The sequence below is a fragment of the Sinohyriopsis cumingii genome, chromosome 5 (genome assembly GCF_028554795.1).
Source record: "Sinohyriopsis cumingii isolate HCF-2022 chromosome 5, ASM2855479v2, whole genome shotgun sequence".
Lineage (NCBI taxonomy): Eukaryota > Metazoa > Mollusca > Bivalvia > Unionida > Unionidae > Sinohyriopsis > Sinohyriopsis cumingii.
Window position 1 is genome coordinate 149,912,443 of NC_142965.1, and position 14,714 is coordinate 149,927,156.

The window sequence follows — 14,714 nt, forward strand, 5'->3', positions numbered from 1 at the left end:
CAATCAGTATACTATATAGGAGCATCAGCCATCATCCAGCTGATTTAAATAACATCAAATATCTTACTATTTCTAATACTGGACAATATTTTTTAAATCTAAAATTGAAACTACTTTGTAATATTACATACTCGCGAGTTATCACACCAGGGAGACAATATTTTTTTTCCAATAACTGTCCTGGCTTAGCATTCAGGTGTGAAAAGAGAGGAACGTGATTTTTGTCACCTCAGCATGCTTCTACCATTTGTATTATTAATGTTCCTGTTAGCACTGATTATTTCATGTCCAATATGCATAGTTTTACACATTATGAAAGACTTACTGACAATATTATCTTTGTCCAACGTCATTTATCATAATAATCAAGATTGTTGGAATTAAATTGAGACATTGTTTGGTTTTTATTTTTTACTTTCAAATATTTACAAATCAAGGCAGATATTTTTGGAAGACAAAAGATGGGGGTGGGGACCGCTAATTCCAGATCGGCATTATTCATTGTACAATATCAGCAAGCATAATGGCAAGAAAAGTATATATTAATATCATCATTTAAACTAATTCACAATAAATACGTTTGTCACAAGTTAGCATAATGTATTCAAATGTATTGCATCAAATATTTAATTTGACGGTATCTAACTCACCTATTTGATTTTTCTGTGTCAATAAATTGATTAATTTTAATATTAAATGTTTAATATTGATTTGAAAAGCATATGATTTCTATCTAAATGTAGTAAATGTTTTCAACCTGATAATGATCAAATCCCCTTTATTAAAACACCATCTAGTCATAATTACACTTGAACCTAATATAAATATGACAACCTAATATATATATGACAACCTAATATAATATGACAACCTAATATAAATATGACAACCTAAGATAAACATGACCACCTAATATAAATATGACAACCTAATATAATATGACAACCCAATATAAATATGACAACCTAATATAAATATGACAACCTAATATAAATATGGCAACCTAGTATAATATGACAACCAATATAAATAAAACAACCTAATATAAATATGACAACCTAATATAAATATGACAATCTAATATAAATATGATAAGCGCCCAATACAGTTTAATATCATTTGTCTGAAGCCAACGGTTTACCACGAGAGTAGTCATTGTATATCAAGTCTTATGACACATATCCCGATCGTCAGATATTTTGAATCAACGGTGTAATGAATCATCAACTCGTATAGAATACGACCACATGATATTATGGCTGCACTTATTAAATGCTGAAACGTGTTGTTGTTTTTTAAACCAATATACCATTCAACATTGTATGAATGCGTACTGCCAAACAATATAAGTCTTTATGGATTAAAAAAAAACAATATTTTGACAACTCTTCTGCCAGTTTTGTTGAAATTCTACATGGAGAAATATTTCCGTCTGATGAATTGTTTAATATATTATTTAGGCTGAATCTATAATGTCAAAGCCTAAAAATGTGTTATCAATAATAAATTATAAATTATAAAATTGCTAATATTTAAAAATCAATAAACTTTGTGTGATCATATCATTTGTAAATACGAAATTATCATACAACTGTTAAAATAATAAAGCAAAGCCCCGTGCATATGTATGTCATATTCAAAGCAATATTCATTTTAAATAGAATAATGACTACATAGTTTATAAATTGTAATTATGGTGTAAATAGCAAACAGTTCACACTTCTCCATAACACTGAAGAATATATTTAAAGTACTTTCTTCTCTATATGCTATGAAGTTAAATTTTTTGTCAATGTACACAATACTTATTATGCAGTGAAATATGTTCTTATGCTGCTCAATATTGTTCTACCTGGTAATTCCAGTTGTCCTAATTCCATAAGGCGCATGCCTTATGTGAGCTTTCCTGTATATAATTCCCAAATAGAACTTCGCAGCGTTGTGATACGGACGTGTTTTCAAGGAATGAGTGAAGCATATGAATGCATCAGGAAGCTGATTGTCCTGTATAAAGCAATAACCTAGAAGATTTAATGCAGTGTCGTTGTGTAAGCGATTCGGTGTGACCTTAATCACATTAATCATGTTTTCAATAGCAACCTGTTTGTGTCTTTCCTTCTCTTGTCTACTGAAATTCATGTACTGAAAGAAATAGAGACACATGACTGAATCAACCATGCACCAGTCATACCAGCAGTGTACCAAATCAATTCTCAATTCCGGGGGTGCTCCAGTAGACCTGAACATTTCCATCCTGAGTGGCTTGGGGGTTATTGAAATTTCTGACGGCATATAGACAACGCTGAAGGACACATGGCTCTGCATCATCTCTTCAGTACTGTATCTCTTCACGAGGATGTTTTCTATAATCGACATCCTGCTATATGTCGTTGCAACCTCTAAACCTGCAGAAGCCGAAAACATGTACCTCATTTGATAGTCACTAATATGCTGAAGACAAACCTCCGTTAAATCATAATATCCAAGCTCCATTCCCAATCCACACAGTTTGAGTCTTACTGAAGTAGCATCGCTGTTGATGCCAATAGAAAGGCAACCTGATGCCAAAGCCACGAGATAGTCTAATTTGTCACTGGACAACGTATGTGCATTCGATCTACATATTGAGGCAATATAGAATCCTACTTGCGACCATAGAACTGTCATTGCATACTTTAGAGGATATTGCATGTTGTGCGGCATATGCTTAGAAGCGTACGTGAGTCCTTCTAAGTAATCAACCAGCGTTGGATGATATTGTGCAATGTACCGAATAATAAACTGTCTAGTCATACAAACTCTATTAATAATGTACATATATTCAAATACTACCTCCCGAACGATAGCCGGTATGCTGAATATAAGGTGAGGAACGAATCCACACATCGCATTTGCCAGACTTTGCCCCAAATAGCAACATTCAATCCCAAGTAGAAACCTGCACTCGGTGGAGAGAAGATGTTTGAGTATCTGGACTAAATTAAATTGTTTTCCCCCAAAAAGTTTTCTGTCATAGATATTATTGGTGACAATGAAGTAGTCAGGACAAAACCCTTTTGTTGCCCATTCGTATATTCGTCTGATGCAAAGGATGAGACAGTACAGAAGATTGTCATCTCTCCACAGATCACGTGATGTTGCTTCTCTCATCCATAACATACACACTTTGCAATGATAGCTTGAAAATGCATCGCCTATAACAGGTTCAATATATGTTTTCTTGATCATTTTCAACAGTATGTAGACTTTCATTACTGTGTCTTCAAACGATCTTACAAGGTTCCTTTCAGCTATTGAAAATGATAACCTCCATTCTTGGTGTTGTTCAGAGCTGTGTGGGTGTCCAACAGATGTGGCGAAACATCCACATTTCCTGGCATTCTCTATATCTTGCGGTTGCGGCCATCCAAATAATCTACGACGCCGAAACCATTCTAATCCCTCTCGTGGCCATTTTGGGCATTTGAAAGCAAACACACGGTCAGTGGAAGTCTCCTTTGTATCTGATGGAAAATGTCCTGCTGGGCCCGACACAGGACCATAGCGATGATGTACTGTACTTGACAGTACAGACCTGTTTAATGCATCAAGAGTTATAACTTTATCATGCCTTTCCACATTGTACATTGGAAGTGGAGTGTTATCTGGTAATATGTATATTGACTGTAATTTTATATAACCAGGATGAGTGAAGTCATCTTTCACCATAAGATAATTGGTCTTGTCCGGCTGACAGTCAGTTAGATCTGTGACTACCACATAATGATAACTCTCATGCAGATGATCTCTGTCTGATTTTAGACCCGGTCCAGTAGATCCCTCCCCTCTACTACCAAACGTATAGGTTATACCCCTACTTGTGTCGTGTAAAGCGCTAATCATGTTTGAGAACACCTCATCCTCAGTACAAATTCTGATCTTTCTGTCTCTGTCTTCACGTGAATAGCCAACATTATCCAGAATATTGGATAAAAGCTCTGATACAGTGTAGTAGTTCTCAGAGACCTGCTGCGTCATGTCAGCTGCAAGAATGAGAAGAAAAATACAAAGAACATAATAAACTAAAGAATTATAATATATGCAGCATATGTTTACATAGTCATTGTGGTCGTCATCATCATCATCATCACCATCATTGACACACTATCTATGAATCCACAACAGCCATCAAAAAGTCAGGGAGAACAAACTCTATAAGTACCAATATGAAATCGATATGTAATCCATTAACTAAGTTCATGTTTTAAGATTTCATAAAAAAAACATTGCCTAATTAACCCTATGATTATGTTCAGTAATAAAAGAAGAAAAACAAACATTAAGCGATATAGAAACTTTTAGACATTATTTGTACCATGATCAAGGGCTTATAAATGAATCCCCAGCGAGCATACAGACTAATACGTTGTGACGATAGTCTGATTACTAAAATCCAACTACTAGTGTTGCGGGTTACAAAGCGGGTTTAACTCGTCATAATGATTTGGTAAGGTCTATTGGATTTTCGATGAGTAGAATTTCGCTACCAGCAGCTTGGGTCACAAACGGCCTGTAACTATTCATAGTGGTTGAGGAAGGTCTATTAGTTGTCAGATTAGAAAATTGTTACCACCAGCGGTGTCTGTTACAAAGCGCTGTAAATAGAATGGTAGGTAAGTAGAAACTAATTATATTAGTAACCAAACACCTGTTTTAATCTCGCTTGTATCGATTTCCCGTCAGCTTGCAGAGGGAGAGAGAGAAGGTTTCCGCTAGTGATACTAGAAAATTATATTTTGCTTCATGCATATATAAACAAATATAGAAATATATTTATAAGAATGCAATCACATATACTGCATACTCAATCAATATGTGCAGAAAATGTGTGTAGTCAGTTTTTCAAGTATAAATCTTTGTTGAGGGACAAACCTAGAAATAATTAAGGTGCCACAATTGATGAAGTGTGATATAAACAACATCAGAGGGATGTAAACAAAGATATGTCAGTCCTACTCAATAGTAAGTCATGCAAACATACAATATATTATCAAGCATAGATCATAGGTCATAAAATACAGATTTCTTACCGTGTTGTTTATTGACTTAATAAGTCTCTCCACTTGATGCTGATGTGGACTAAACATTACGTTTTGACATTTTTCAGTGATAGCTCCTGCACATTCCCATACAAGAATCAGTGTCTACGCTTGATTAATGAAAATATGGGAAAATATGTGATTATAACGGTGCTGAGTTGAAACTAAAAATAGTTCTTAATTATGTCACGTATCCTTTGTATATGATAATACACAACCATGCTATTATAACTCATGGAAAGATAACCAAACATGTAGAACATGAAGTATACAGCTAAGTGGAAATATCTAAACACTTTTCTTCCTTATTCTTTAAGCGAATTTCAGACACTGCAAAGAGTGTAATATATTGGTCGTGTAATATATTGATCGTGTAATATACTGGTCGTGTACTATATTGGTCCTACTACAAAAGACCTTAAGTCGTTTCATATTTCATTAGCATTGATTTAACCCAGCTGGTAGAGTGTAGGGTTTGTAATCGAAACTTTGCGGGTTGGATATTTGCTTGTATGTGTTACTCTCTCAATGACAAAAGTATTTACCTCAGCATGATATAGCAAAAATAATTTACCAGGACCGGTACGAACCAACAAGCCTAAATGTATTTGTTCAAAATTTATTTTAATCGTTGCTAAAATGTATTGATATAATATTTGCTTCAATAATGAATTGAACTTTAAACTTTCCTAATATTCGGCCTCTAAATTTATAGATTGTTACGATTCTAGGTATTTCATTATGTAAAAGAAAAGATCTAAATCAGCATTTTAATTAAAATCAACAAACCATATCTTTCTATTCTTTAGAAAGTAACAATTTAGATGAAGTTTAACAACTTTGAATTAAATCCGAAACAATCCTAAATGTCATATTTCACGTTCAAAGGTAAAGAATGTTCCAAATGGATCCTAATAGTCTTGAGTATTCTTGTGTACAACAGTGATAAAATCCAGAATGTCTTTCAATGATATCGCAATGACTCCAAGATAATATTATTTCAACGTCAATGAGCACTTAGTAATTTCAGTGGATAAACAAATAAATAAGTTCTCTCGAATTGTAGCTGAACATAATCCTAAACTCTGATCATGTCTTCTCACAGATTTACATAAAAAAGGAATGAATTATTTTGTTGGCTATTTACATCCCCACTTGACCTAGATAGGTGTGATGTATTTGCATTTTTAACGTAGCTTTAACAATTTGTTCAATCATATTGCTACGATGTCTGAAATGTGGCAGTTTATCGTTATGTCTAACACTGGGGCATTATGCCACAGACATGTAAAAAGGTGTCCCACCCAGTCACATTATCCTGACACCAGGCCAACCAGTCCTAACACTAACCTCTTAATGCCAAGCGAGTCAGCTGTTAGTTCCATTTTTTAAGTTTTTGGTATGACTCGGCCGGGGATCGACCCCACGACCTCACGCATCCGAGGCGGACGCTCTAACCAATAGGCCACCGGATTAGTCGACCTAGATAGGAGTCATTCTAATAAAAAAGTCCATCAAACTGTAAGAAATGTTTGTTTCTACAATATGCTAACCTCAAAATCAACATCTTACTTACACCTTACAATCATGGAGAAAGGTTTGCTACATAAACGTGTCGTTTACAAATGGGTATCATCTTAAAGAACAATATACAATTATGGACAAACGTTAGACACACGATATAGCTATAAATACAATGCTGATGTTCGAAGTAGTAATATCGTCATGGCGGGTTTTCCTTCTTTCCGTTCCTATTATCCCTAATGTAGGTCACAGCCTCTATCCCCCACGACCTATTCCCATTTTAAGTCAGCAAGTCACACATGTTGTGCAACCAGAAGATTATTAGCATTAATAATTCACGAAGCAAGAGTAACACAGTAATTCAGAGCAGTGACTGGTAAAACTCCCAATAACAAACTGTTTTTGCTTTTAGTCGACTTTTATAATACGTAAATCCACTATACGGTTCCTTATTTGTGCTCATAATTTTTAGTGATTTTCCATTTCCGCCAACACAGTCTGTAATTCGGCCATGTTAATTATTTTATCCTCGATTATCACTTAACACAGTGTACTGATCGTGTTGAGACTACTTTGTGTCACTGCAAGCAGTTCAAAATAGACATGTACTCGTGAATGTAATCGCATCGAAATTAATCTGCTAGCAGCACCGGAGACAGTTGTTACAATAGAGATGACCCCGACAATAATTCTGATGGGTGCAACTATGATGTTTGATGTGGTTGCGATTCATCCACACCAAAACTATCATGTGTTGCTGCGGCAGGCTCACAAATAACATCTGTAACCAGGCACGTATTTCATCATCACCGCGGTTTTCTTGGTTATTTCATATCACAACGGTTGCTCCGCTTCAGAATTTTTTCACGTCAGTAACATTGAAGGTCAATTATAGTTCTTATATTAATAATGCAACTCCATAGTACATTGCAGGACATAGAGACCCTGTCTGGACTCTGTACACCCAGGTGCAAGACGCACACGCACTTCTACCCATTATCCTGTTTCACTGGTACAACTGTCATACAATTATAGAAAATATATTCATCTTTAATATTTAAATTTACGGCGATTGTGCGTTTTAGGGTCAAACATTATTTTGTTTAAAAAAAAAAAATATTACGCCTGCACTTTTTGCATCTAACGATCGTCCTTGTCCAATAACTTGTACAAGGCCTAAGTGCGCACTTATTGAAAAACAGCCGAAACCATTTTGTCTCACATGAGTCAATAGTGCCGTAAAATATTTGTTGGTGAACGTAACCGGGGGGATACTGCGGTGAATAACACTTGGCCTTTATAGAAATAATACCGGAGTGTTTTGGCACCTGGTGATACAGTCAACTTTTGGGCGTTTGCCACTGCGATGAATCAAAGCTGGCCTCCAGTTGGCCTAGGTGCATCAGGATGATCCAAACAGTCAGTTTATATTCTGAGCTTAACGAGATTATATTACATTGTACAAGGGTCTGATATCACCACTCAGACGCATATATTGGTGGGCAAGTGGGAAAACAATCATCATCAATGTTAGCATCTGCAATTGATCTAATTCCCCAACTTTATTGCCGCGGTCAGAATGCATTACCTATATACAATGATAAATATAATCTTAAACACAATCGTCAAAGACGGATAAGCAGACAGCTGGACAAATGTGAATTGCTTCGAACTGAATTTCGTCGTTAGCTCTCAATGATATTGGTGTCGTATAAATGAAAGATTTTAGAACAACGATCATGGGTTCGGGAGGTATTATTTATTACTCGAAGACCCGGTTGATTATTTATTAATTGTATTAATTGCCTCCATCCACTTTAAAAATCAAATATAAATAAATACGATCCAGCCTTGCGCACCTTTAATATGAATTAGTTTTATCAGAATCATTTATATTATCAAAACTAATTCGATCAGTTGCTATTTTTAATTCATTTTTTTTTCGTTACTGGTCAGCAGTTCACATTGTGATTTAAATGAACTTACTACACGTGGTGGTGCGGACACGTTAGCGGTTTGTCTCTGATTATACCGTTTAATATGATCTTAATCAGGTTCTTCGCGACAGCAACTTAACAATAATTTCCTGAATATCCACATTAGATGTTTGCAGTTTACTAGTCTGATCTTGAAAAATCAAAAGCTCACCTCGGTCGACCTTATTAACAACACGACTAATAAACTCGATCTAATCCAATTTGGTGGCAAATATTGCTCAGATCCACATCAGCGCTACGTCGGGTTGGTTAACTTCCGTAAATAGTAATAGACGCTTGTGGTCTTGGTAGTGTTGTAGTTTTGCTTCCCGCCTTACATGCAGTGCTTCACCAACAATATTTACCACATATTGGTCCATCCGACCAAGTTTGTAACTGTATAATTTAATAAAACAGTGGTTGTTGTCCAAGTGGACAACCATAGACGCTAGTACCCTTTGTCAAACAATTTTAACAACTTCAACTGGCGATGCAAGTCAATACGAATCATAATACAAACGATGTTGAGTTATCACCATGTATGGGACCCAAAGATTGTCAGGTTCTTTTGTCAAATGCAGATTGACAATAACGATTTCACATTTGCGTTGTATCATCGATGCAAATTTATTTTTCATAAAGAAACAATCAAAGTTCTTAACTGATTTTACCATTGCGATTAGTAACGTCGTGATATTCTGCGTGTTGTACTGGGTAAACGAAGACATCTTCCCGACAGTATTTCACGACTCGTTCCGGGTAATCAAAAGTTTATCTTTCGTTTATTTGTTTATGATGCGCTATGCAACCACAAACCGCCTACAGTTCCGACAGCACCTAAAACTGCAGCTTTTGCAACCGCTGGAGCCGTTTATTAACAATCTTATAATCGATGCAAAGAATGGAAATATTCCACATTTCTTTGCATTTTGCGTCACTTCTGATTTGCATAATTTTTTGCTGTGTTTGGTCAGACACACTGGGACATTTCCTTTTAATTTTGAAGGAGAAAGTTTCACTGTAACGCCAAATTTGTTTTGTGTTGCGTTTTTTATTTTCCCCAGCTGATTTTCACCGAGACCAAACTTCACATCGCGACAGGGACATTATTATTTAACAACATGATATGTTCATTCCATAGCATAGGCTGTAAAGTTTCTAATAATAGAAAAAATATATAATTCATTGTGAAAATCTGTTTTATAACAGGGCATATTTTGCTGGCAAAAAAAATATATTTTATATTGAAGAATTTCCTCGGCTTATACATAATGGAAAAAAATAATCAAGTGATTGAGGATAATACTATTTGAAGGCTATTTCTGAATTTTTCTCCAACTGAAATCGTTCGTCCTGAGGAATTTTATGTTAAACATGTAGAAGAAAAACTTAAATCTCTGTTGCTTTTGCACCGAACTGATTTAGAAATGTTATGTATATTTGATTTAATTTAATTACTTGTTTGTTAGTTTTTAAAAAAAAAACTGTGTCCCATTACATGCTATTGTAGTGCAATTTTGTTTACTGGAATTGACATTGCCCACAAATTCAGTTCAGTTCTGTTTGATCTGACTGTTATTGATAAACACTTAATAATAGAAACACTGTATCTAGTTTCTGACCTTGATTCAAAACCAGTTATAGTTTCGGTAAACAACTTTTTAAAAAAAAGTTATTCTTTTCAGAGTATGATTCATTAAGTGGAATCAAAGCATGTTCTATTATTACAAACTTCTAAATATTCAAGAAGATTGGCCCATATTTGAGAAACTGCTTTGTGTTTCACACTTGTGTGTAACTGTTGTCTTTATAGAGATTTTCCAGTTGAACTCCAAACATATGTTGTGACCAGTTGGAGTTGAGATTTTATTTCATTTAATTTCAAGTGGTTCTTTTCTCTGGAAACATGTATGTGCTCATTAAAATTCTTGGACAAAGACACTCACTAAGATTTATACGAAATTCAAAGCTGAAATAATATTTTATGTAATTCAACAAGAAACTGTTGACATAACAGCACTTTGCAGGTTGCAACAGACATCATCGTCTTCCATTTTGGATTTCATCGTGATTCAAACTTTTTATTATTAGGACTTGTTGTTTTCATTTCTTGGATTATTTTTGGATTTGATTCGTAAAACCGTAAGATTTTTTTATTTTTCACTTGATATTCTAAGGAAATAAATTATTTGTTAAATTTTACAAAGTTTGTTGTCTTCATTCTTTTCTGGTACTTGTTGTAAGAGCCTAGAATCGTAACATAACAGAGGCTAAAATGATCGTTTATGTGTTTTCAGACAAAGCCGGAACACAGTCTTAAATTGATTACTTTAAGAATATTAGGATTTGAGCAAGAAAACTTGGACAAGCATATATATTCCACCACCGGATGCTAATAGAGTAATAGAGAAACGGTACAACAACTAAAACAGTTTGCAAGTGAGCCTAAAATACGAATAATACCATGAGGTGCTAGAAACGCGGACCTGCTTGCAATATTAGGTACGTTTGAGGATGAACAAAACTGTCATCGTGATGAACAAAATCTTCATCGGGAGGAACAAACCGTCGTCCGGATGACCCAAACCGTATTCCATCTGTTACTTCTACTGAAGCATCTCAGTTTACTCGTGGAAAAGCACAGCAATCGCAAGTTCCTGAAGTTAAATTGTATACGCGTAGTTATGATTTTAAAAAATCACGGTACAATATCCCACACAGATACAAAGTAGGTAAAGACGCTCGACGTCTGTAAATAAATATGATTCTATGAATCATAACGCTGTTACAACACTCTGCCCACTCTTGAAATACATCTAATATTGTCTTTAATGCGCATTTGGTTATGCCACTAAGTATGGTTTGACAACAGCTGCACCGTGTATTCACAGAGGTGATACAACTGCTACCATTTGGCGGGTTTCCCACGGATACTTAGATAAGGACACACGAACGCGATTACAACAATATTGCAAGAATTCGTACTTCTTTGAAATTAATTTAGAAATATCCGGAACCAGACATGCTGTACATAACAAGTATCCGTTAGTACCAAAAGGTTGTCGGTGCCTGGTACGTGGTTGTCCTCTCATCAGTGCGCAATGGAGAATGAAACAGGACATACATTTACTGAATTTACCAAAATTGTTCCACGTCTAAGAACAAAAACCAACTATGTACTACGCGTGAGAAATATGCATTTCTGCTTGCAATTGGAAAGGGTCTAACCAATTCATCGACTGCTTGAACTTCATCAGCATGCATGGATGTTCCAGTTAATACAAAATGAGTATGGATCTACATACTGCTTCCACAAACGAGATTGAGAAAGTATAATTAAACCCATGAATAATTCTGTGTTTGTAAAAACCATAGAGAGCCTGCAACCTCGTCCGTGATAGCAAACAAGATAAGCTTCTTCAAAGACTCATCGTGGGGCAAGTATTTCGAATCTTGTCATGATATTCTACAACGACACTGACTAGCTACTGATGCACATTAACACCAACGATGTGTACGTGGAATCTCTACGCGAACATATAACCAACCAAGTGAAATGTTTCTTGGTGCAGATAGGTGAATTTGGCACAACGCTTTTTTTGGCCAACCATGCTTGAGCAACCCTATGAGTGACCATTGCCGTGCTTGCTAACTGGTCTATGGTGGTTTCACATTTCCAATACACATGCGGACTGCAGAATATTTTTGATAATGTTCGGATTGTTTGTTCGTTATGTGTTTGTATTAATATAAGTTAACTTTTAATGAGTGAACTTGTGACCAATGGAGGCTTTGTTGAATTGACTTTGTTCACCATCTAAAACAATAATGGCTTTCATTTTGCAGGTGATAATCCATTTTGTCATTCGTTCTCAAAGTATTGTATTAGCCACATTCAAATCATAGATGCGATTCAAGTCGGCACGTTGACGCGCAAGGATATAGTTGTATGCTTTATCAGCAAGGGCATGTCGGTAACTCACTTCATCAACACTATCTAGAGGTTCTTCACCGGGCTTTAATTGGTTGTTAAAATGAAATCTTGAATTCGTCAGTGCCCCGAGTACACAGTAGTTGTATCCAAGAATGTGTTTTTCACCTAAGTATTTACTATATGGTGATATATTTCCAAACTCAGCTCTGATCATTGGCCCTGTTGGATCAGGAAAACTGAACTTTGTTTTTAAAATGATTTTCAGATGGTTGAAGTTCGATCGGTTGTACGTAATTCAGCCTTATTATGATATTTTAAAGATTTTAAAAAAGATTTGAGTGACAAAAGATCGTCCACAAATGGCAATAGCCTCTTTCGATTTTCTTTACAATGTCGTGCATTTTTCATTTAATTGTGTGTTTGATAGCTTTAAAAAGATATTAATTTAATTATATGCTATTTTTATGTAACATTGTTGGCTTGTCCAAAATTGAGAACAATTCCGGTTGACCTGATTGAGTTTTTAAAATTGTATTCATTGTAAGTAACTAATACATAGCTAAATTATTCTCTCTGTGTATGGGCTTAATATCAGGATCATTATTAATAGAACAAGTAAATATGTTTATTTGTGTCAAAGATTTTGGAAGTTCCTAAATGAATTATACATAATCAAGGTTGTTGTTTTGCAAACATAAGGATCATTCAAGAAAGTTATTTTCTATTAGGTTATGTTTTCTTTTTAGAAAATGCTTATTGTGACCAGAGGTCAAGTAAAGAACAATATAATCTTGTGATTATGAGGACATGGACATTCGCGCTTTTAACATCTAACACGTTCATTTTACATTATGTAGTGACCAGTTGGGCTGAATTTTATTTTCTTCAAATTATTGAATTCAAGTGATTATTTCCTCTGGAAACACAAAAGTGCTATGATAAAATTCTTGGATACAGACACGGAATTCATACAGAATTCAAAACTGGAAATATATTACTGTGATTCAACAAAAGAATGTTGACACATCAACACTCTAAAAGCTATAACAGTCATGTCATCCCCTTCAGTTTCGGATTTCTTCAGGACTTTAAATTACTAGGACTTGTGGCTGTAATTCTCGGATTATTTTGGGATTTGACTCGCAATACCGTAAGTTCATTTCTCTTATTTTCAATTGTATTCTAGAGAAATAAATTATTTGTTGAATTTTCTAAAGCTTGGTGTCTTTGACTACTTTCTGTCACTTATTTAAGAGCATAGACTCGTAACAGAAAATTGGGGACTCGTGGGGGATTCAAATTTCGCTAAATATTTCAGAAAACTTTGCTTTTGAAATGTAAATCCCCCTTGGTATTATTTCACATTTTAGAAATCTGTAGCGAAACCAACAAGCTTTTTGCGTTATTATCAAAAGTAGACAATTTTGCTTTGAATCCTACCCAGGAGTGGTTAGAAATTTTGAAAATGGAAGTTCAGCTAATAATAAGATGGAATTTAAGATAATGTTTAGTTTCAGATAAAAACGATACAAATGGTAAGAGAGAAGGAAGTAACCCAATGCAATTTGAGAACGAAAAAGAAGATAGGCTAATGCAAATGAAACTAGATATAGAGGAAAGAGAAAGGAAACTGCAACTTGAAAAAGAGGACAGAGAGAAACAAATAAAAATGCAAAGAGAAAAAGAAGAAAGGGAATTTCAAATTAGATTAAACGACTTATAGCTGGCACGTGGAAAACACTCCCCCACTTTTTAAGTTTTTCAAAACATCAAGCTAGTACCCCCAATTCAGGAAAAAGATGTAGATCAATATTTTGTTCATTTTGAGAAAAGTGATGACATTTTGAAATGGCCAAGAGAGTACTGATTTTATATATATATATATATATATATATATATATATATATATATATATATATATATATATATATATATATATATATATATATATATATATATATATCACTGACACTAGAGCTGAGTACTGATTATGATGTGGTTCAGGACTATATCTGGAAACGTTATGAGTTGGTACCCAAGGCTTATCGACTAGGTTTTAGGAATTCTATAAAAGCAACTGACCAGACCTATAACGAATCTGCATTGGAAAAAGCACAACAAGTTGATAGATGGTGCTCTTCTAAAACGGTTAATAAAAGCTACGAAAATCTCAAACAACTGATATTAGTTGAGGATTTCAAA

General features: G+C 34.8%; 1 protein-coding gene across 1 annotated transcript; it reads right to left on the reverse strand.

Moving 5' to 3' along the window:
- Positions 1-392: 392 nt before the first annotated feature.
- LOC149800447 (uncharacterized) lies at positions 393-4,017 on the reverse strand. The gene has a single exon (XM_089957253.1). The coding sequence runs from the start codon at positions 4,015-4,017 to the stop codon at positions 1,849-1,851; it is 2,169 nt and encodes a 722-aa protein (XP_089813379.1). The 3' UTR covers positions 393-1,848.
- Positions 4,018-14,714: the final 10,697 nt, after the last annotated feature.

Coding starts and splice junctions, on each gene's coding strand:
- LOC149800447 (XM_089957253.1), bottom strand. CDS start 4,017: ATGACGCAGCAGGTCTCTGAGAACTACTACACTGTATCAGAGCTTTTA.